Raw genomic sequence first — 22,195 nt, 5'->3', positions numbered from 1 at the left:
TCCCAAGCCTTGGTACGGGGGGAGTAGTCCGAAAATCAGCGTCTTGCCCGACTGTGCCCTGCTGCATCTCAGTCGGAGAGAGGCCTCTCTGACCTATGCCATATGAAGTTGAGTCGGTGGTCCATGAAAGCCCAGTAACTTCTCGGTCGGGGGGTCTGCACGAGCAGAGCTGCATCTCCCCCCACCCGTATTCCGCACCCTAGTTGACCTTGTCTGGCTGGACCCGTCACCCTGTCTACCGCCATGCGGCGTCACGGCGTCTGGTCAAGAAAAGCCGATGGGAGATAGGCAGGGAAGGAAGTGAGAAAGAAGGCCAGGTCTAACTCAAGGGGAAAGAAGACGATCGCTGTCATACTTGCTGCGCTATTCGCTTCCTCGCTTGTGCTCGTACTTTAGCGCGGCTTTTCGCTGCTGACGGTGCTCCGCGAGGGCTGCATGTTCGAAGGGTCCTGTCGGGCCAAGTCAAAATGGTGGCAGGGACCAGGGGGTTAGTGCAGAGAGGGGGGCATGCTCATTTTCGTTGGAGGTGGTGACAACAGTCAACAACAGTCAGGAAGCCGTCGGCCGGAGCTCGGAAGCCGTACCTGTATTCGTAGCGCTTTGCATAGGAGAGACCCGACTTGGCGGGGATACAATGCCGTGGGGCTGTGCCAGCTACATTGCTGAGAGGAGAGTTGAGTTCTCGATCAAGCCGAAGCAAGCCTTCTTCTGGGTGTGCAAAATCCTCAAAGCCCCTCCCCCACCCCCTCTTGATTGGCTGTAAGATGATTCCAGCTCACTCAGCCACAACCTTGCATTCTCCAACCGGCAAACCTGACCCTTACCCGACCTCGGCCTAGTTTGTGGCTTGCCGCTCTGCAGGTACGCCAACGCAGCAGAGAATGGCCGTTTCTCGTGCCTGGATGCCCGGTCGGCTGCCCCCACCTTCCATATCCCTGCCTGCCTATCTGGATACTGTACCGGCGATTCACCGAAGACCTCTCTGGCCTGCTGACTAACTGGGCAGCGTTTCATGAAAATGGTATTCAGTGATGAGGTATGGCCATGACCCCTCTGTCGTCCTACGCTTACCTACTTATGGCGTAATTAACCTCGTCTACATGCCGGCTCCCTCCCAGAGTAAGAGAACCCCAGAACCCCGGCACCCCCGAACCAGGCTGCATAGCAGATGCTTTTGGCTTTGCACATCGCTGTTCTGTTATTTTCGTTTCTCCTGATTCGGCATTGTTCCCTCAAGCCGAGAGCCTGACATTTCATCATGGCCTGTGGATTGTGCGACGCAATGCGAGAATTTTACCTAGAAAGTTTATATTCGACCATGGACCCTGCCACACGCTGTTCGTATGATACGGCGCCGGCTGCGTACATCGCATCTGACTTTCGGCACCAGTATGACAGTCCATCCGGGGGTGGGGGTGTTATATGCCTTTAGCTCGCGAATGATGTATCTTGGCGCACCTCATCCTCCAGTCAGAGATCGTTGGCTGATCAGTCAGTATTTAGTAGCGAAGGTAGGGCGGTCGTGCGGTATTGTGGTGTATGTTGAGGTGTGCTGCTGCCTGTAATGAGCGTGGCTAGTGGCCGATGGCAAGATGCCGGTGTCCCTCCGCTCCAGCGTGCCTAGTGAGACCCTGGGAGGTTTGTTTTCAACCCGTGACAAGTTCCTTTCCGGGTACAATGGCTTAATCACCTGATGTGGATGACTGTGCAAAGACAAGGTTGGGCAGCCATCGGACGGAGAACCAGCCACACATGCACGTCGGCTGATACGTCTTCATTGTGGCTGTTCCTCTCCCTCCCCCAAGCCATCCCCCGGCCGTCGGACCCCGACCGAACGAGCGGGTTCCCTCGGATAACTCTTCCCATGGTGAGGCCTCACCCGCAGATCGCTCAAACTCGTACAGAATGCTTCAACTGAAGAAAAGAAAAAAAGGAAAAAATAGTCAAGCTCCAATCTGGGCTGTTTATTTGGCTGACCCGAGTTGACGCTTTGCCCCGCCTGTCCAGGGGGTCCCATGAATGGCATGAATCAAGCGAACAGAAGACGCTTGTCATTGAGCGCGATGACTCTTTCGTGCTCAGCCGGCCACCTTTATCGAGGAGGAGGAGGACGACGACGACGACGACGTGGACGTGGATTGATGGGTACCAAGCATCCACGGAGAGTGAATCGACATGATTCTCCATCGCCTGTCAGCTGGGGCTGTTGCTCTGGCCGGGCACCGCATTACTCACCTCCAGCTGGTTTCTTTTAGTGTGTCACATAATTCCTCAGTACGGTGCACCGATTGCCATTGTTCAGCGCAGTGCCGCCCCTGCATCTGCACCACGCGAGCCTATGAGCACCTGGAGCGGTCGAGACCGCCGCTCCGGCGGCCTTGGGTGGGTCGCCGTGTCCGTCGGCCGATCCAGCCCATCTGCAACTCGAGCCCAAATGTTCGTCCATGAACGATGCGTCGTATCGAAATTTGTGCGAGTTGCCAGCGAAAGAGCGAATGGCCGACGTCGATAGGATCTTATTTGATTTCCACTAGTCCTCGTATGCACACAGAGTCACAGCTGCGCCTGTTTGCCACGCACAGGAAGAACAAGTCCGGCCAGCAAGCAACGTCGGACAGCAATCCTAGAGTGGCCTACGCCGTTCATTAGGTGTACTCATAGTAGTGCCATACGGCATCTCGGGCGCATTCTGTGATCTGTAATCTGGCTCACTAATCCCATCCACGAGATGATCGGGGCTTGTGACTACGCCGAACTAATTCCGCAGACATCCCCTAAATTCCGCTGTAGCCCGCGATGTATCTGACCTTGCCCGAATTCTGTCGATGTGTTAAGCATTGGAAACGACGATCGGCTGGAAAGGGAGTGTATGGGTGAAACGCCGATGCCGCACTGACCGAGAAACAAGATGCGCAGGGTCCGGAACAACAAGTTTAAAATGACCGAGCGCAAGCGGAAAGTCAGCGACAAGTTGACTGACAGACGCTGACAGGGGCTTGTGCATATGCAGTGAGATGCTTGGAATGGCGGAAGGGATGGGATCGTAAAAAACTTTTTTAAGGCCCCCCAGTGTTAGGGTCGGAGAAACTTCTCGATGTTTCCTGTCCTGCAGCCAAGAGAATGGTCTGGTCTGGTCTTCGGCTTCTCCAGCTCTCGCATATCACTGTGTAATGCCTACAACAACAATATAGCCACTGTAGGGTGGAAAGAACAACAGCGTGTAGGGGGGGGACCAGCCTGTTTTTTTCCTTAGAAACGGGAGCCGCCAGCTGGCGTATTCCTCGATACAGGACTTGGGAACCTTGTCAAAACAAGCTGGGGGCATGTCTAAGTCGCGAGTTCGGCGATCGGAACAAAGAAAGAAAACCCGAGTTTCCTGCGGGAGGAATGAAATTCCTAGAATGTGGCTGAGCTGATGAGTCGGTGGCTAGATCATCATGCTCATTGGGGCGTCTTATCGGGCGGGAGGCCTTTCCCCGACCAGCCGTTGTTGTACTCAGGTAGTAGGTTCCCTCAAGAAACCCGACGCCATTCAACCGCCATGGAATGAGGGCGGAAGGACGGGTAGCGAGCCACACCGAGCGTGCGTGCCATGGCTCGTAAACAAACTTGAGTGTGGGGCCGTCCAAGACACCAATGCCGAGGCACGTAACATCGGTGGCTCCGGCACCCAAGAACCAACGGTCGCTCCAGAACTGGTTCGGATACTTGCAATTTGTGTCTATCCTTCTGTATGTCTTTTTTGGTCAACACGTATTCTGCATCCGTCCGTACATTGCTTACGAGAACCAATGTGATTACTAATTGTTATCAGCCGGTCATCGACGCACTTCTTGTCAGTTTCCCACGGATGAAAGAAGAGGTCCGTCTCTACAAGTCACATCCTTCTCTGAATATGGCAGCATCGCGTGTCCGCTTTGATGTTTTCCCAGTCTCGTCAACCAGTCACAACCAATTCTAAAGGCGGGTGGCGAGTGCCACGTTGACGACCCGACTGAAAATGGTAGCGGATGCCTGCAACATCCACGATGCATGACTGTGAATTGGTGTTATTAACCAATGCTGACGAATTAAACGCATGTCAAAAGCGTCAATGGATAGAATATGGCGGACAGGGAGGCGTCGGGTAGACCCCTCAAGACCTGGGTGCCTAGACGCTTTTGAAATCCAGATGCTCTCAAACAGGGCAGATGGCCAACATACGAGCGGACTTGGTGGGACTTGCAGACTGCCGTTGGAATGCCCTCATTACCTTGCACAAACGACAGGGGAACCAGCAAGATCTCCGTGGCCGGTGCAGATCCTTAGCCCAGATCAAGCCCAGATGGTCGGGTTCCGCCTCCGTGGAGATCTAAAGATAGCGGGTTCGGCAGCACTGCGCAGGTATGGGCCCTCTGTCATGCCACTTACCCAACATGCCTGACCCCCCACCCCGCCGGAAGGGTACTCACTACCTCCTGTTGGACGCCACATTGCTATGGCTGGTGTGTATCGTCTACCACTTCCCTCCTTCAACTGACTCACTACCACAGCCGACGTTTCCCCGTGTGTGCGCATCGACTTTTCTCCATCCTGTTTTCTCCGAATTGTCAACATTTCCATCTTTTAGTCGCGGCCGGCCGGCTCCATCCGAGGTTGAGCCTTGTGCTCACGAATCATTTACCCTTACGATCCGAGTGTGCCAGACCAGCCACCGAACCATCAGGCAGCTAACCCATTCTGCCGGATAGTGTTTTGAACTTTTTCAGGTCAAGGCTCTCCGCTAGGCTGCTCCTTGCTCTGTAGTTGAGCTGGGGAAGGGTGGCTTCTGCTTAGCTCCCGGATCCAAACCCGCCCGCAACCGGACACTTACGTCCGCTACTCTACGACATCAAGCCACATGCAACGTTTTCGTCTAGCAGTTGTCTGTAAGTGGGTGGGTGTCGATAGGGTGACCACTGTTCGAGTCCAGAAGCGAGTTCGCAGTCAGTACCTTAGCTGCTGCGCTGCTAGCTCAATGTCTTATTCTTGTATCTATCAAGTCGGGCCGTTGTTCATGGTGCCCAATACTGTTTTTCAGCGTTAGATATAGCACTTATACCATATTCTCAACTGTTTTTCCTGTGTTGTGTGCCTGGATGACCTCAATAGGGTCCTCATTGACCACGTGCCTCGGTAGTTCGTGGTGCGTAGGACAGAACGCCACCATCATCGTCGTCATCGTCGTCAGCCACGAGTATTAACACAGTATGACCGACCCTAAGCGATGCGTTCTGTTGCCTAACTGACTGTATGTTGGTCGTGGCTCAGCCACGACCTCGTAATGAACTTTTCTACCAGGGTTCGAAGTTCCTTGGCCGTTCGGGGATAAGCCCCATGCTTCTCGCTTTCTGCTTCTCGGAGGCCTTGCCTACTCGTTCTCTCCAGCATATACTTGTTAAGTAGCGGCTTTTTCGGATAATAAAAGAGCATGTGGTTAACAATGGAACGGGAAACCCTCGGGTTTTGGAAGTTTCCCAGCAGTGAGGCCAGGCCCATTGATTACCCGAGTGAGGTGAACCATAATCAACCCACATGGACCAGTGGTGGGAACGTCAATCATTTGGGCGGTCATGCTCTGCACCATTGCTTTCTAGGCAGTGATTTGATAAATGGCAACCGGGCTTCGCTTTTCCTGGGGAATCGAGCTAGTCTTTTGACTAGTCGAGCACTATGTTCCGACTGCCTGCCATCATACGTGATTCGACTATGCGTGATTCTTTCTGCGAAAAAATCCCGCCTGAAGAATTCACACCGGTCCTCTTTAGCACATGCCGACTAGGGGCTACTGTCGTCCGCGGTAGCTTCTTCTCGGTAAGCTGTCTCTCTGGTGTGTCTGGTTTTCCGTGGTGGCAACCTTGCTGCCCTTCTCGTACGCTGAGGTCCAGGAAGATCTGTTCTTCGGTCTCGCATGAGCCGATAGCGCGGACCAGCATATAGCTTCACAAAGCCTAGTCTCGGTACAGCGTCTCGCCCAAAATCTTCGTTACCTATCTCGAAAATGTATTCCGTGCCGGGGCGAGAACTGATAACTCGTGGGTACTGATTCAACGCGCACATTAGGAGGATCAGTCGGAACTTGACTTTCTTCGGTTGCCCGCCTCTCGGAATGCCTGCACAATGCCATGGAATCGACCGCCCCAATAGTCGTTGTTGGCCAGGAAACCTCGTAGAGCATCCAAATACTTGGTTTGTCCTGTGGTCGGGAGCTCGATTCATGGGGTTATGCGGCTTCCTCGTCCCCGTCGTGCTGTCTCCCTTGGACCTCCTTTGGCATACCTTTTGGCATACCTTGCGGCACTACGTAGGGGAAGATCTCCATTCTAGCGGGACACTTGCGATTGACTTGTCATGTACTCCCTAACGCTGCGGGCATGGCCGAGCAGAGTTTTTTGGAGGGCAATGATAATTATGCACTTCACCTCACTTGTCTACCCTGGATATTCATCGTCGTCAAGGTTCCTTTCCCACAGAGATCGACGAGTTGATATTTGAGTTTAGTGAATGTGTACTAGATGCGTAGTGGGTAGCAAGTGTTTGTTGCTTACCGTTAGCGAGGGTAGCATTGTCCTTACCTTTGCACTGTTAAAAACCATTCTAGCACATTGTGCCGACGGACAACCAGTACTTTCCTCTTCAAGAATTACCCATGTTTGAGGATTCTTTCAACCATCCGTGTCGTACCCTTAGCAGTAAGGCTGGTGTGGCCAGAAACGAAATGCTTAGCTAGCCTGGCTTGTTTCGATGCAACGGTCCCAGCATCTTGTGACCATGCGGAACATGTATTGGACGCGAGGGACTGGGTTTAATATTTGGTATCTCTCGGTTTTCTGCTTGACTGGTACTCCACTACCATCCTAAATGTTGGTTATACGGGCTTATCACACCGTGGCTACGGACACAGTGTCCCAGACGGCGCGAGACGTCGATTCTTCAGTATCAACCAGTAAACTCGCCAGCGGTATGACGGAACAATGTTACTGGAGGCCTCAGAGCTGCCGTCTTTACGTTGGGGACTATAACACGAATACATTGCAGTCTAGTCAATTACAAACTGCATCTTGAGACATAGCTTGCAAATATCCTAGTCGATCTGCATCCATAGCTGCCCGTGTTTTCATGTTAGAACACATAAGTATACCAACGCCATTGACAAAAGTTCCCCCTTCCACGCCAGTGAGTGGTGACAGTGGACTCTGATTTCATCAGCCGCACACAGCTCTACGATAGGTCCAACGAACCTGAATCATTCCTGCTGTCGCCAGTTTTTGAATTCTCATCATATGTTAGTCCCGACCAGTAAGTCATCATCGTGGCAAGTTCGTGAATGTCTTTGAGCACAACAGAGTACCAGCTCAACACGGGTTGACTCTGTGAAGGCTTCCGGAAGCTCACCAGGCAACAACCCTGGTTTGTGATTCTGTACACTCCTAGCTTATACCGGTGTTGAACTAGACCTCGGTCGTAAATTATTGTCATCGAGTTACGGAAAGATTTGCCCGGCGTTCGACCATGGAACCTCGCTTGCTTACCTGTGTCTTCATCCTACGGAAAATTTAGCACATCTAAAGAACACTCTCAAGTTACGGTTGACAATATTATTTAGTCCAAGTTCACTTGTTCAAGCACCAACTCAAGCATCAACTCAATCACGAAGCTTGCGAAGACGACGGGCCCGCTCACACCTCGTTAAGCATCAAAACCAACAAGTAGCCCGAAGTAAGAAAAACAACGACGCTGTAATCCAATGTTCAAACCAGGTTTCAGAGAGATCCATACTCAACCATGCAACGTGCTTGCTAGATTCGCCGCAGAGTACTTTTTATATATGTATGTGTGTAGACATACATCCATCCACGCTAAACAACAACATCAGAGTGTAAGTATATGCTTAATCACACACGACGATACCACTACTTCAAGGCAAAACCAATAATGGAAGCGAGCACACTCAAAAGACAGCACGTTCTCGTTGCCGACGCCATCAACTGCTAGACACTCAAATTGAGACGGCTTATGATACTGACATTACGGGACCCCCTTTATAGCATAAGTGATGTCTTTGTCATATCGCTTTGTTGTATCATGGTCCTACGCGCCACGCGTCACGCCATATCAGGATCACCAGGTTTGCAGTACAACAGGTAGGCTCAATCGAAACCAAGATTGAGGCACAGATACATAATTCACCGTCGACAAGCTGCTTCCATGCACAAGCAAGGTAGATTAACAGGTCCCATCAACTCCAAAAGTATGTTCACGAACGATGGTCAGGCAGTTAAGGGCAGAGTATTGTGACAAGGCAGGCGACGCGACTTGGTTGCAACTCAGACGCGTACTGGGCCACGGAAGATGGTACGCGTCACACATGTAACTCAATGAGCGGACGCAGCCAGAAGAGACAGATTGATCAAAACGTGCCTCGGCGAGGGATTGATTATTGTTCAAGCCAATCAAGCCATCCATGTAGAACCCCGTTGTTTCCCGTATGGTACAGTAGAACACCAAAAACCAGCCAAACCCATAGTCATTCGTGACAGAACACTCCACTCCCAAAGTCCATTTGTGCCTCAGCGTTGTGGGGTAAAACGCGTCGTGGCTCAAGTAAGATTCGTAACAGACATGCAAGAAAACAATGCTCAACCACCGAAACCGTACAGGGTGCGGCCTTGACGCTTCAGCGCGTAGACGACATCCAGGGAGGTGACAGTCTTGCGCTTGGCGTGCTCGGTGTAGGTGACAGCGTCGCGGATGACACCCTCGAGGAACGACTTGAGGACACCACGGGTCTCTTCGTAAATCACTGGCAGAGGCTCACGTTAGGTTCAGTCGACCATGCGACAGGAAGGGGCAGCTTACTGGCAGAAATACGCTTGACACCACCACGACGAGCGAGACGGCGGATAGCGGGCTTGGTGATACCCTGAATGTTGTCACGCAAAATCTTGCGGTGGCGCTTGGCACCGCCCTTGCCGAGACCCTTGCCGCCCTTGCCGCCTAGAGCCAGAGTCAGTATATGCACAATGGAAGACAAGGTGTCATGTGGAGTCGGCACTTACGTCCAGTCATTGTGAGAGTGTGATGGGGTTGAGAAAGGTTAAAATAGAGGGGTTTCTGATGAGGCTCTTGGGGAAGAGTCGCGTGGGATGAAGCAGTTTGAGTGAGATGACGTGGGGCTTGATAACATTGGGAAGAACGAGGAGAGACGCGCAGAGGGGGGAACGCATTTATATCACCAGAGCGTGGGCCAGGTGAGCTTCGGGATCAGCCAGCCAAAAAGCGGGTACGTGCCTCGAGTTGGTCGTGACCCCCAGGCAAAAAAACAAAAAAACAACACAGGGCATCATTTTCGGGGACGCACAGACCGGCGATAGCAGGGGGTACGGTACGCAGCCAACCAGAATCCGGCTCTTTTGTCGGTCTTGACTTTTGGGTCTTGATCCCCTTCCCCCTTTGGGGCTCTCCAGTGTTGCCTCGTCGCCTTACCACTTAGGTTTGTCTGAAATGCGCGTCGTGACTGAACGCTACATGTCAGACCCAGTTGTTTCTCATCCAGCGGAAAGTGGGTTGGTACGAGGGCTTAAATGGCCAAGATCTAAGGAGACTCCGGCAGCTGGGTCGGAACCTACATAGATAGGTATACATCATACTCCGTCAGCGGGCGCTGCTACAGGTAAACCAAACCCACAGAGTCAATACCATGGCAACCTCGCGCTATTGACAAGTTACAATATCGGTATACCTTGCAGCACTGGCGGTTGGCAGCTGACCCGAGGACGAGGAGGGCTTGACATTCACTCTGATCTGTTGCTTTCCTGGCAGTTCAGGACTGCGGCAGCATCACGGATAGGCAGATCAGGCCATTAAGGGAGACTTCCGAGTCTTCCACCTCGTCGGCGCGTGCAAGTAAGTACAGCACTTTGCAAAACACGTACACATTCGCGTCGGTCGCGATTTAAGTGTTGCTCATGTGAACAAGGACCATAATGGCAATGCAGATTTGCATGGGCCGGGCCCATAGTGTTCGTCATGGCCCATGCCATTACTAGTCGATGTCGCTCACTGCCCAGTCAGATCGAGACTCAGACATTCAGCCTCGGTGCCAAAGTCGCGTATGGCGTAGGGATGTGAGATGTTCCCGTCGATGCCGCGTCGCGTTTGAACGCAGCCAGGCGTTGCCAAATTCCCCTGACATGGTACTTCGCCAAAGAGCGATTTAACTTCCGAGCAAGGCCCTTTGATAGGTGGCAACGGCCTAGAATGGAAACCCCACACCGAAAACCCAACAGAGAACCAGGTGAACAAAAGCGATAAAGCATCAGTGAGAGAATGGAAACATCTTGCATGTTTTGACCAATGTTTTATTATCATCATCAATATGTAAGGAAAAAAGTAGCGAAAGCGCAAGATGACCGCTGGCTTTGGTAACGACGATGGCCTACCAACCTACTGCAGACGCTTGACACATCCACGATTCCTACAGACAGGAAGGAAGGCCCAGAGGGGTGACTCGTTTGCACGCTCAATGTGGGACGCTAGGTAAATGGAGCGTGGAACCGCTAATCAAGGGTACGTATCGTACTTGCCGGGTCTTGGGAGAAAAAAGATGGGGTGGCGTCACAGATGTTGCAAGATTTCCAACCAATCAAAAATCAGCCATCTGTACATCTGAACAACAAAGCGCAAAATACCGCCTGCGGCACACATCTTTTTTCAAAGCAATCGCGCCTGCCAAAACGGCATTCCCCCCCAATAGCACCCACTCACCCACTCACCCACGCGGACAAGGCAGGCACGCACAGACCACCTTCCTTTCGACGCACAATCACTCCCCTCTGCAGCCAGCGCAGTTTCCTACCTATTTATTTCCCTCCGCCCTCCACCCACTCCTCAACCTTCTCTTCTACATCCACTCACAAAACATCCACATCCATCAACCAACCAACTTCATCAACAACTTCAAACAAACACATCAACTCCATCACCACACAACAATCGCAATGGCCCGCACCAAGCAGAGTAAGCATTACCATCCTGGCAACGCATCATTCACAGTCGCGTTTTACTGACTTCTTCCCAAAGCCGCCCGTAAGTCCACTGGTGGCAAGGCTCCCCGCAAGCAGCTCGCTTCCAAGGCTGCCCGCAAGAGCGCCCCCTCCACCGGAGGTGTCAAGAAGCCTCACCGCTACAAGCCCGGTACCGTCGCTCTCCGTGAGATCCGTCGCTACCAGAAGTCGACCGAGCTCCTGATCCGCAAGCTCCCCTTCCAGCGTTTGGTAAGCGCACTCCCCGCATGCGTTGCCTCTCATCGTGCATTTGCTGATACGCTTCGCAGGTTCGTGAGATCGCCCAGGACTTCAAGTCGGACCTCCGCTTCCAGTCTTCCGCCATCGGCGCTCTCCAGGAGTCCGTCGAGTCCTACCTCGTCTCCCTCTTCGAGGACACCAACCTTTGCGCCATCCACGCCAAGCGTGTCACCATCCAGTCCAAGGACATCCAGCTTGCCCGCCGCCTCCGCGGTGAGCGCAACTAAGCGTACTGTCTTTCGATTTTCTCTTTTCATGGGTGGTTTACGACTCGCGTTTGGGAATGCTTGACGAACGGACCGTCTTGGTTTTGGGGGTAATCTGGCGTTAACAATGCGTTGAAGAACAACGCAAGGGCTGTACATTACAAGGCAGTAAAGGATGACTGCATTCAATGGCAAACACATTACGAACTACTTGAGCTCTCCAAACTCCGGCCATGCAATGTGAACCTGATGTTGTTGTCTTACGTACGAGGCGCATGCACCCGCGCGACTCCGCGACCATAGCAAGTATTGTCGCGCCGCATAGGAGGATATTGACCCGACCTGCTCCACTTAAAAGGCGATGTTTTCTTGCACACGCCTCACTTGGTTCTTTATCGTTGATTGTTAATGCACGCAATGCGACTTGCATTACTGACCGGCGACGATGAAATGGGTCTGACAAGGGTCCATCAAGTCTTTGGCACTTTGGCCGAGGTGTTCAATGTGGTCTATATAATGAATATGGACAGAGCGGTGAAGAACACGTCGCAACTTGGTTTCGGCTGTGTTGCCTGGGTCGTTTTCTTCCACGCGATAGCCTGACAACATCCGATTGCAGGCGAAATGCTATGCTCATACGTGCCCATATAACCATGTCGGCATCGCGACTTCATCACATATTTGCCAGTCCTGCTGCGTTAGTCAGGCCTCTGCATATTTGTGAGGGACAGACTCAAGTGCCGTCCGCCTATTCGGCCGGGCTCTTGTTGCACGTACGACGCAAAGATCAGACATATCTGATTGAAATGGGCTCCTCTGTCGGTCGGCCGCTGCCGGCTGACTCAGGCCGGAACCACTCGGTCGCCGTCACATCCGCGTTGGGTTTCAAGCCAGAGCAGCATACGCCCGACCAAGCTATTTAGTTTGTAAAAACACGAAAAAACAACGCGCTCTTCACGGGAATTGCATGCATCATAGAGACGTTGTTGAATGCGTCCTATTATGGGTAAATTAAGGCAAGAGAGATGGGCCGACAAATCGAAAGACTCGTGCCGGCTTCTCTGATGTAGATTTTCCTGTTTTGACGAGTTTCCACCCATCGATGAAAGGAAGGGTATTTTACATAGTCTTCGCGAGCGCCCAAAAATTTTCCATCTTGGCCCGAGTCAACGCGTCCTTGGCCTCTGCATCGGATTCGCACACCTTGTTTCCCCATTTGCGAAAGGCCCTCGTCTTCTCCTCGCCCTCAAACACTAGCTTGCACTCGTTGTGCGACATGTCCTTGAGGTCTCCCTTCTCATTCTCCGCCACCAACCATTCGCGCATCTGCTGCTGTGTGTTGCCCTCTCGAGACGGCGTGTTCTCCGTCCAGTCGATACGGTCCAACATGAGCCTTTTATACTTGCGTATGCTGTGCTCGCCCCCTTCTACAATGACAAGGTTCATCTTGGGGTGCATGATGCAGATCCCCGTGAGCGCGTGCTGCTCGGCGTTCTTTTGAATCTTGAATCGGTGTTGGCCGTTCGCGAGACTGTTGATCTTGAAGACCAAAACATGGATACCCTTGGCGGCATCCTTTTCTTGGTTTGTGGCGAGCTTGTCGTGCTTCTCTTCCTTGGTGAGCTTGCGCTCCTCATTAGTCTGCAGGTGGTTCTGCTGGCGTTCCGCAATCTGCCGGTTGACGAGGTTTTCCACAGCCGTCGGATCCTTCACTGCCGAATCTGCGTATACACGCATCATATTGCTCTTCTTGACCTTGGGAGGTGGTGCTGGGACTAGTCCAAGCCTGATCTTTGCCTGCTGTTCCTTGAGCTCCGCCATTCTCCTCTGTCTCCTGAGCTTTTTCTGCTCCTTTGATGTCAGATACATCGGCTTCACTGCTGGTGCGTTCTTCTCTTGTGGTGGCTCCAGCGCGACGGGGTGCTGGATGTATTCGGTGACAATAGTGTCTTCCTTGTTGATCTTGAGGCGGGCCTCGTCCCCGATGTTGTCGTACGTGCCATCTACCAGCCCTTCGTCAAACCATTCGATATCTGGAGGCGGTTCGACAACGAGATTCTTCTCCATGTCCAGCTCATCCTCGATCCCAGCCTTCCTGGTCTGTGCCGCAATCCGCTTTTTCATTTCCTCCAAGGCAGCCTGTCGCCGCAGCGCGGCAGCCTGCTGGATGAATTTGCCCTTGGGGTGAAAGTGTAGCGGCCGGGCTTGTCGTTGTTTTCCGCCTGCGGGCTGTGCTGCTAGTTGCTCGTTGAAATACGGGTTCGATTGCGGTCCGTCGCGGCCGCGCCCTGGCTTGTCTGGCATCCTGTAGCTAGACGCAGTAGCAGAACTGGATTCAAACTGCGACCGGCTAACTGATGGCTTCGCATCGCCTGTTCTGCCTGGAGGCTTTGCTTGGCCGAGGCCCTCAAGGACTGGGTGCAACCCGACATTGAGACCTCCCTTTGCCTTGGTACCTCCTATCGCCGCTGCGACTCTTGCTTTGAGAGCAGCCATTTTATCGGCGGCCGATTCGGGCTTGGTAACGCGGGAGTTCGGGTCATGACGGGGCCCAAGGCCCGTCGAGTCTGGCCGGCGGTCCATCTTGGTGGTGCTGAGATGGTCGAAGGTTTCCTAGCGAGCGTTGCAAGAAAGTCTACTGATGAATGCAGAGCGAAACGAAATATGCAAGGTGTGTCGACGTCGGTTTAATCTCCACTGCGGGTTTGCTGCAGCAGATGACAGATCTCACAATCGTGGTAAATGTCGTGGTTCGAAAGAGGTCTGGCCGCGTGGAGGTGTTATCGCCTTGGTTGGAATGCAAGACAAAAGTGCTTCAAGGTCAGGTGGGTAGGTACATTCCTACACTCCCTGGTTCGCTTGGGGATGAAGCTCTTACAGTGGCCTCTCTTCGCAGCGTGAGTGGCTGGTATTGCATTGGCGCCCTGCAGCATTGCCAGTGTCAGCGTGTGTACCGTGGTGAACAACAACAAAAAGACCCACACATGGCGGGTCCTTCGTTTTTCTGCCGACAGCCACCGCTAAAAAAAAAGTTCCCCTCGGTTTCCCGCCGAACGACTGCTGCTACCTTGACTGTCTGTCCCGGCCTTGTTGATTCTGCGATCGACTGCCGTCTTGTACCCGACGCTGGATGGAAAATTTGCTTTCTTCCGCCTCGCCTTCTGTACGGACTCAGACAGGTGTCAGGCTCATTTTCTGAAGCCTCGCCGGCACCATGAACATTTCCCAACCCATCTCGTCGTCCATTGAGACGGTCGAGTTCACATTTCTTACCGACGAAGAAATCAAGGCCATCTCCGTCAAGCGCATCGAGAACGACAGCACCTTCGACAACCTCCTCAACCCTGTTCCCGGTGGTCTTTATGACCCGGCTCTTGGATCATGGGGCGATGCACTGTACGAAATCGCTTACAATTGCCCTCATCTTCACATTGGTTGACTTACACAATTATTCACAGCTGCGCAACCTGTAACTTGAACCAGTCTTCATGCCCGGGCCACGCCGGCCACATCGAGCTCCCCGTTCCCGTCTACCACCCAGTCTTTCTCGACCAGGTCCTTCGTCTTCTACGATCGCAGTGTGTTTACTGTAAAGGTTTTCGCATGCGCCACCGCGAAATCAATCGCTACTCTTGCAAACTCCGACTCTTGCAACACGGTCTCCTCCACGAAGCCCATCTCGTGGACGCCATTGGCGAAGAGCTTAAGGGTCTCGCTTTGCCCGGCGTGCCCACCGACTATGAGAGTGAGGCCGAAGAAGAGGGCAGCTCTTCCGTCGATAACATCATTGGGGCAAGGGAGGCATACGTCCGCCAGGCTCTCAAGTCGCACAAGCTCAGTCTTGGCGAAGTCAGGAAGGGCAAGCACGAAGGTGCTATCGAGATGCGGAGAGAGCTCATCAAGGACTTCTTAACACAAATTACCAAGCCCAGACGATGCGACAACTGCGGAGGCATTTCGCCTGCCTATCGCAAGGACCGCTTCGTCAAGATCTTCGAAAAGGCCCTTAGCGAGAGAGACCTGGCCCAGATGGCTCAGAGAAACCTGCACATCAAGGACTCCATGGCGACTGCAGCTCGCGCCCGCAAATCCAAGGCAAAGCGCGGTGCCGCCGATGCTGACGAAGGCATCGCCGACGTTGATATGACTTCAGCGGAGGAAAACGATATCGAAATGCACGATGCCAGTGGCGACGAGCAGGACATGGCGGATAAGGAAGAAGAGTTACGGGCCGATGCCGTCGCCGTCGCTCCCGGTCAACAGCGCTACATCAGCGCCATGGAGGTTCGCGCACGTCTGCGGGAGCTATTCGAGAAAGAGCAGGACATCATGTCGTTGGTGTACAGCTCGAAACCGATGACCAAGAAGGCCGCTCAGGTATCGGCGGACATGTTCTTTATCCGGACCATTCTTGTCCCTCCAAACAAGTTTCGACCCGAAGCCCGAACCGGCGACTCTCAAATCTCCGAGGCTCAGCAGAACTCGCTGTACAAAATGATCATGCGGAACTGCGGCAACATTGCGAGGATGCACCAGAGCGTTGGAGCCACCGATCAGTACGGAAGACCGAGAGATATCACCGACTTGCACCAAGTATGGACGGAGTTGCAAGAGTCTGTTAACTCCTTGATAGACAAGAGCAAGAACCCCGTTCAAGGCGCAGCTGCCAAGAGAAATGAGGACGGCATCAAGCAGAAGCTGGAAAAGAAGGAGGGTCTCTTCCGAAAAAACATGATGGGAAAGCGAGTTAACTTCGCCGCCCGAAGTGTCATTTCGCCCGACCCGAACATCGAAACCAACGAGATTGGTGTGCCTCCTGTTTTCGCGCGCAAACTGACCTATCCTGAACCGGTGACGAGTCACAACTTCAGAGACATGCAGCAAGCCGTCATCAATGGTGTCGATAAGTGGCCCGGAGCGGCTGCCATCGAGTACGAGAACGGTCAAATCGTCAACCTTCGATCGAAGTCTGTGGACGACCGCATGTCCCTCGCCAACCAGCTCCTTGCGCCAACAAACAACCATATGAGCGGCATGAAGAGCAAAAAGGTGTACCGACACCTGACAAACGGCGACGTTGTCTTGATGAACCGTCAGCCAACGCTGCACAAGCCGTCCATCATGGGTCACCGAGTCCGCGTGCTGCCCGGAGAGAAGACGATTCGAATGCACTACGCCAACTGCAACACATACAACGCCGATTTCGACGGTGATGAGATGAATATGCATTTCCCACAAAATGAAGTTGCCAGAGCGGAGGCTCTTCAAATTGCCGATACGGACCATCAGTATCTGTCAGGCACGGCCGGCAAGCCTCTTCGTGGTTTGATTCAGGATCATCTCTCAGTTTCCGTCGCTCTCTGTAATAAGGACACCTTCTTCGACCGCGACTCCTACCAACAGCTCATCTATGCAGCTCTCCGCCCGGAGAGTGGTCACATTCTTGGCGAGAGGATTGAACTTCTCCCCCCGGCAGTAATCAAGCCCAGACCCAGATGGACGGGCAAGCAGGTCATTAGCACAATCCTCAAAAACATCAAGCCGCCCAACGGAGAAGGTCTATGGATGTCTGGCAAATGTCAAGTCAAGGGCGAGCAGTGGGGCAAGGGTCATTTGGAAGAAGGCAGCGTCCTTTTCCAGGACGGACAGTTCCTGACAGGTATCCTTGACAAGGCCCATCTGGGTCCCAGCTCGGGAGGTCTCATCCACTCCATTCACGAAATCTACGGACCTGCTGTCGCAGGCAAACTGCTCAGTGGCATGGGGCGCCTCCTTACCCGATACCTGAACATGCGGGCCTTCACTTGCGGCATGGACGATTTGCGTCTCACATCAGAGGGCGAGGTGGCTCGACGGGAGGCCTTGAAGGCGGCCAAGAACATTGGTCTCGAGGTCGCGGCTAAGTATGTCTCACTCGATGACAAGGCGCCCAACAGCACAGACCCGGAGCTTCTTGTTCGTCTTGAGGAGGTGTTGCGAGACGACACCAAGCAGGAGGGTCTCGATATGCTTATGAACCAGAGCTCTCAAATAGTTTCAAGTGCGGTTACAACAGCTTGTCTACCTATCGGCCTGGTCAAGCAGTTTCCAAAGAACCAGATGCAGGCGATGACGACATCTGGTGCCAAGGGTAGCCAAGTCAACGCGAACCTTATCTCTTGCAACTTGGGACAGCAAGTTCTTGAAGGCAGGAGAGTTCCTGTTATGGTTAGCGGAAAATCTCTGCCATGCTTTAAGCCTTTTGAGACAGACGTCCGCGCCGGCGGCTACATCGTTCAACGTTTCTTGACCGGTATCCGGCCTCAAGAATATTACTTTCATCACATGGCCGGCCGTGAGGGCTTGATCGACACAGCTGTCAAGACTTCTCGCTCAGGTTATCTACAGAGATGTATCATCAAGGGCATGGAGGGACTGACGGTGACATACGACTCGACGGTGCGGGATGCAGACGGTACTCTTGTACAGTTCCTTTACGGCGAAGATGGTCTCGACCCAACCAAACAAAAGTACCTCACTGATTTCAGCTTCGTTCTCCGCAACGTTGCTTCCGAATCGGCCCAGCTGAATTTCGGCAACGGTTTCAAGGACAAACTCGCCGGCAGCAAGGACGAAATCCTCAAACACATGAAGAGCGCCATCAAGCACGCCAAGCTCAACAGTACTGTAGCCAAGGACCCCATTATTTCCATGGTCAACCCGGCGAGAGTGGCATTTGCCACGTCGGAAAAGTTCTACTCGAAAATGACCAAATACATTAAAGACAACAAGGACGGCCTTATTCGCGACAAGTCGAGTGTCCCGTCTGGCTTGATCAATGCCCCCGCTGTCAGCAAGAAGTCGGCGGAGCTTGTCTTTGCTGCCAAGTACATGCGATCGCTTGTCGAGGCGGGCGAAGGTGTTGGCATTGTTGCTGGCCAGAGTGTGGGTGAGCCTTCGACTCAGATGACGCTCAACACCTTCCATTTGGCTGGTCACTCGGCCAAGAACGTCACGCTCGGTATTCCTCGTCTCCGCGAAATCCTCATGACAGCCAGTCGATCTATCTCAACCCCGGCCATGACTCTTCTTCTTCATGAAGAGCTTTCCGCGGTTGAGGGAGAAATCTTTGCTAAATCGATCAGCGTCCTGCCTCTGGCTGACGTGCTTGACACAGCGACCGTCAATGAGCGCATCGGCAAGGGCAACAATGGTGCTTTGGCCAAGCTCTATGACGTAAGACTTAACTTCTTCCCCGCCAAGGAGTACACCAAGGCCTACGCTATCGACACATCCGATGTCATGGATACAGTCGAGAAGCGGTTCCTGGATCACCTCTTGAAGATTATGGTCCGCGAGATCAAGAAGCGCCGCAGCGAGTCCACGTCGGCGACGCCGGATGTTGGTGTCAAGGCAGGTGTCGTGGAGATGGCGACCGGCAACGGCGAGGCAAGAGTTCCCAACGACGATGACGATGATGACGATGACGGTGACGGTGACGCTACGAACGCCAAGAACAAGGCGAATCGGGAGGAGGCTGTCTCGTACGGGCCAAACGATGACGAGGATGACGCAGTCCAGCGACAGATGGAACGCGAGGGCTCTCCCGAAGAAGACGAAGGCTTCGGAGGCAGCCCTTCACCGCGGCGCGAGAAGGATGGCGAAGAAGACGACAGCGAAGAGGACGATAGCGACGGCGACTCGGACAGCGACTATGGTTGGAGAGCCGAGCGCGTCAAGAGTCGTTATCTCCGTGTCACCAGATTCCGCAATGACGAGGCTGGAGAATGGTGCGAGTTCACGCTCGAGTTCGAGGCCGACACCCCCAAGGTTCTCATGCTCAACATTGTGCAGGCGGCCGTCAAGAAGTCTGTCATCCAGCAAATACCGGGTGTCGGTTCATGCACATTCACAGCAGACCACAAGATTACGGACTCGACGACGGGTGAAGACGTGACTGTGCCGGCGATCTACACTTCAGGTTGCAACCTCAAGGCCATGCAGAAGTACAGCGACTTCATCAACCCTAACAAGATCGCGACCAACGACATCGGCGCCGTGCTGGACGTGTATGGTGTTGAGGCATGCCGAAGCAACATTGTCTCCGAGCTGGCAGGCGTCTTTGGCGGTCACGGCATCAGCGTCGACAACCGACACTTGAACCTCATTGCCGATTACATGACGCGCAACGGCGACTACACGCCCTTCAACCGCAACGGCCTGCGTGGTAATGTGAGCCCCTTCACCAAGATGAGCTTCGAGACAACATTGGCCTTCTTGAAGGACGCAGTTCTCGATGGTGACTGGGACGATCTCAGAACGCCTAGCGGTCGTATCGTCATGGGCCGCCTGGGCAAGATTGGCACGGGCGCCTTTGATGTCTTGACGGCGCTACCTACGCACCATATGTCATCCCACGTGGAGTGAGCCGGATCGATCTCCCGGCTGCTCGTGTCTGTCTTGTTTCATGTTCTAGGGGCTGGGGTTTGTTTGGCATGCTTTTTTCTTTGGCCAATAATTGTATTTACGGGATTGATAGAGGCAACGTGACCGAAAAGTAATTGGCTTGAACCGCCGAGATGTCGGATCCTATACCTGACAGCTGGACAAATGTGCACTCACCCACTCGGTGACGCTAATAGTTGACTTTGCATGCCTGTAAGCCAAGTCGACGAAAAGTGTGGTATACGACACGGCGGATTTTCATTCATCACTCAGTCACAACCAATACGATCCCAAGCAACATTCGCTTCGGGTGCTCCCTGTTCGGACGGCCGTGCCCACTTGCATAAGTTGCCGCGCCGTTATCTGGTTCTGGGCGATCTAAGGGTACCTGGTATCTACATTCAGTATATCTACCACCAGGCTTGGTGAACAGTCGTTCCTTATGGGCCACAGACGACGGGTGGGTGACGTTTGGACATAAGAGATTGTCGGAACCCCCCTTAGGTTGTGTCTATGTAAGCCCCATAACCTGAACCTGAATGGTCGCGGCCACTGCCCAGTGCCGAGGGTGGCTGCAACCGCACACGAGGATGCTGCCTGCTTCCTTTGCCCAACGACCCCGAAGGCGGCCAGTGGCTCGGTGTCGTCTCTAAGCATGGCGGCCCACTCTCTCAACCGGACCTTGATATGGGCGTGCGTGTACCCGCATCCCGAAGCAGATGCTACATGAAGCATGTGAGACTCAAACCATCCATGTCATCCACTTAGATCAGCTTCATGGAGGGATCGTCGATCTAAAGCTGCTATAAAGAAAAGGTTCCAGGGCCTTTGCGGAGCAGTTATCCAGCATTACTGGCGGAAACGGCGGCAAGGGGCGGGAGCCGTATGCACTGTGCCTCGTCAGTCGGGATGGCATGGCACGTGTAATCCGTACCCAGTGTGCCGGTGCTGCATCGCTCCAGCCCTACCAGGCAGGACATCCGAAGACACTCCAGGAAGGAGAGGGGTGAGCGTTGTGGAAGAGGCGGACCACGTGAGGCCAGCGGCTGTGCGAGAATGGTGGTGTGGGAGGCGGCCAGACGAATGCGGCACATCTATCCTACGTTCCCTCGGTTGACCGACACGCGGCTTGGTCAAAGGAAGATTAAATATCCGTATGCAGGCGATATCCGCGGCGTGGCCAAGCAGCAAATCGCAGAGGCAATACTAGGCGCCGAAAGAGACGAGAAAGCGCAACGCCACCGCGTTTGGGGGCGGTAAATGGGCATGCAGTAAGTGCATCATGCAAGTATCCTCCAGGTGACGGTTGGGCAGTACTCTGACAGTGCTCCTTGACAGTGGTCATGGGAGACAGAAGAGTTCAGAACCCGTTGTGGCCGAGAATGACCGGCGAGGATGACGGCCGGTAGCTGTGATAGTTCCTCGACCTCTCCCTCGTCTGGTTTTGATTTGTCGTCGACTCTGGCTCTCGAGCCAGATGAGATGAGAAAGTGACGCTTGAGCAGGGGAGATCGAAGCAACCAGTGCGTGTTGTAGAGTGGTATCGAGGGAAGCGGGTGATGAGATGCAGAATCCAGAATGATTGTTGTAACCATAGATAGGTATTTTGTGGCTGTACTAGCTGAAGGGAAGGCTAGGTGCACTAGCATGAACGCCGCTTGGTCGTTCCAACAGCCGTGAGCTTGTTAGCGTGCACGCCAGGTAAACCACTCGGTATCCGCAGGGAAGGCGATGGCTCCCATGGAACCCTAAGGTCCCTTGGCCCTGACCTTGCAGTGTATGTGCTTCGCACTGCGTGCCCAACATGGCCCCGCTGAGACCGAGGAGGCAAATCACAAAGGATCTGTCAGCTGTGCGAATTCCGGGGTTCTGTCAGATACCCGACACAATGTGCCATCACCCCTACGATGACTGAACTCTCAAGTATGCGTGTAAACGCGGAGTGTGAAGCTATGGCACCTAACAAAAATGAACGGTATATGAACGATTTCTGCTTGGTGCAACTTGTCGAAAAGGGACTTATGCTTGGTATAGAGGATGATGGACAGTCGATCATTGCTCATTTCTCGTTTCTTGTGTACGGATAAGTAGATGCTTGTGAGAAAACGGACGTCGGCAGTCTCGAGTTCCAAGTCCGGGCAGGCAACAGGAGTATCACGCTCTGCCAAGAATTGAGATTGCCGCATTGCGTCAGACGCACCTGGACAGACACAGTACGTGTCTCTTCTTCTGAAGTACCTC

General features: G+C 53.4%; 5 protein-coding genes across 5 annotated transcripts; 2 read left to right on the top strand and 3 right to left on the bottom strand.

Moving 5' to 3' along the window:
* Positions 1–8,420: 8,420 nt before the first annotated feature.
* On the bottom strand, positions 8,421–9,218 carry CDEST_06500 (Putative histone H4, histone-fold, CENP-T/Histone H4, histone). The gene is made up of 3 exons (XM_062922659.1): positions 9,078–9,218; positions 8,878–9,015; positions 8,421–8,821 (listed from the first exon to the last, which is right to left on the bottom strand). The coding sequence occupies exons 1-3, from the start codon at positions 9,085–9,087 to the stop codon at positions 8,658–8,660; spliced, it is 312 nt and encodes a 103-aa protein (XP_062778710.1). The 5' UTR covers positions 9,088–9,218; the 3' UTR covers positions 8,421–8,657.
* A 1,423-nt stretch (positions 9,219–10,641) lies between these two features.
* Positions 10,642–11,743, top strand: CDEST_06499 (Putative histone H3/CENP-A, histone H2A/H2B/H3, histone-fold; the record flags this gene model as incomplete). The annotated part of the gene is made up of 4 exons (XM_062922658.1): positions 10,642–10,680; positions 10,821–11,037; positions 11,101–11,294; positions 11,354–11,743. 4 exons carry the CDS (start codon positions 10,642–10,644, stop codon positions 11,549–11,551), a joined length of 648 nt encoding a protein of 215 aa, XP_062778709.1. The 3' UTR covers positions 11,552–11,743.
* Positions 11,744–12,511: 768 nt separating this feature from the next.
* CDEST_06498 (Putative U4/U6 small nuclear ribonucleoprotein Prp3) lies at positions 12,512–14,414 on the bottom strand. Its single transcript, XM_062922657.1, has one exon. It carries the CDS (start codon positions 14,111–14,113, stop codon positions 12,650–12,652), a length of 1,464 nt encoding a protein of 487 aa, XP_062778708.1. The 5' UTR covers positions 14,114–14,414; the 3' UTR covers positions 12,512–12,649.
* Positions 14,415–14,597: 183 nt separating this feature from the next.
* On the top strand, positions 14,598–20,665 carry CDEST_06497 (Putative RNA polymerase, alpha subunit, RNA polymerase Rpb1, domain 3, RNA polymerase Rpb1, domain 1). Its single transcript, XM_062922656.1, has 2 exons — positions 14,598–14,926; positions 14,989–20,665. Exons 1-2 carry the CDS (start codon positions 14,745–14,747, stop codon positions 19,934–19,936), a joined length of 5,130 nt encoding a protein of 1,709 aa, XP_062778707.1. The 5' UTR covers positions 14,598–14,744; the 3' UTR covers positions 19,937–20,665.
* Position 20,666: 1 nt separating this feature from the next.
* Positions 20,667–21,549, bottom strand: CDEST_06496 (uncharacterized protein; the record flags this gene model as incomplete). The annotated part of the gene is made up of 1 exon (XM_062922655.1): positions 20,667–21,549. The coding sequence occupies one exon, from the start codon at positions 21,547–21,549 to the stop codon at positions 21,235–21,237; it is 315 nt and encodes a 104-aa protein (XP_062778706.1). The 3' UTR covers positions 20,667–21,234.
* Between the last annotated feature and the right edge of the window lie 646 nt (positions 21,550–22,195).

This window comes from Colletotrichum destructivum, chromosome 4 (genome assembly GCF_034447905.1).
Source record: "Colletotrichum destructivum chromosome 4, complete sequence".
NCBI classification, from domain to species: domain Eukaryota; kingdom Fungi; phylum Ascomycota; class Sordariomycetes; order Glomerellales; family Glomerellaceae; genus Colletotrichum; species Colletotrichum destructivum.
The sequence above is the reverse complement of the archived record's forward strand: the minus strand, read 5'-3'. Positions and strand labels throughout refer to the sequence as shown.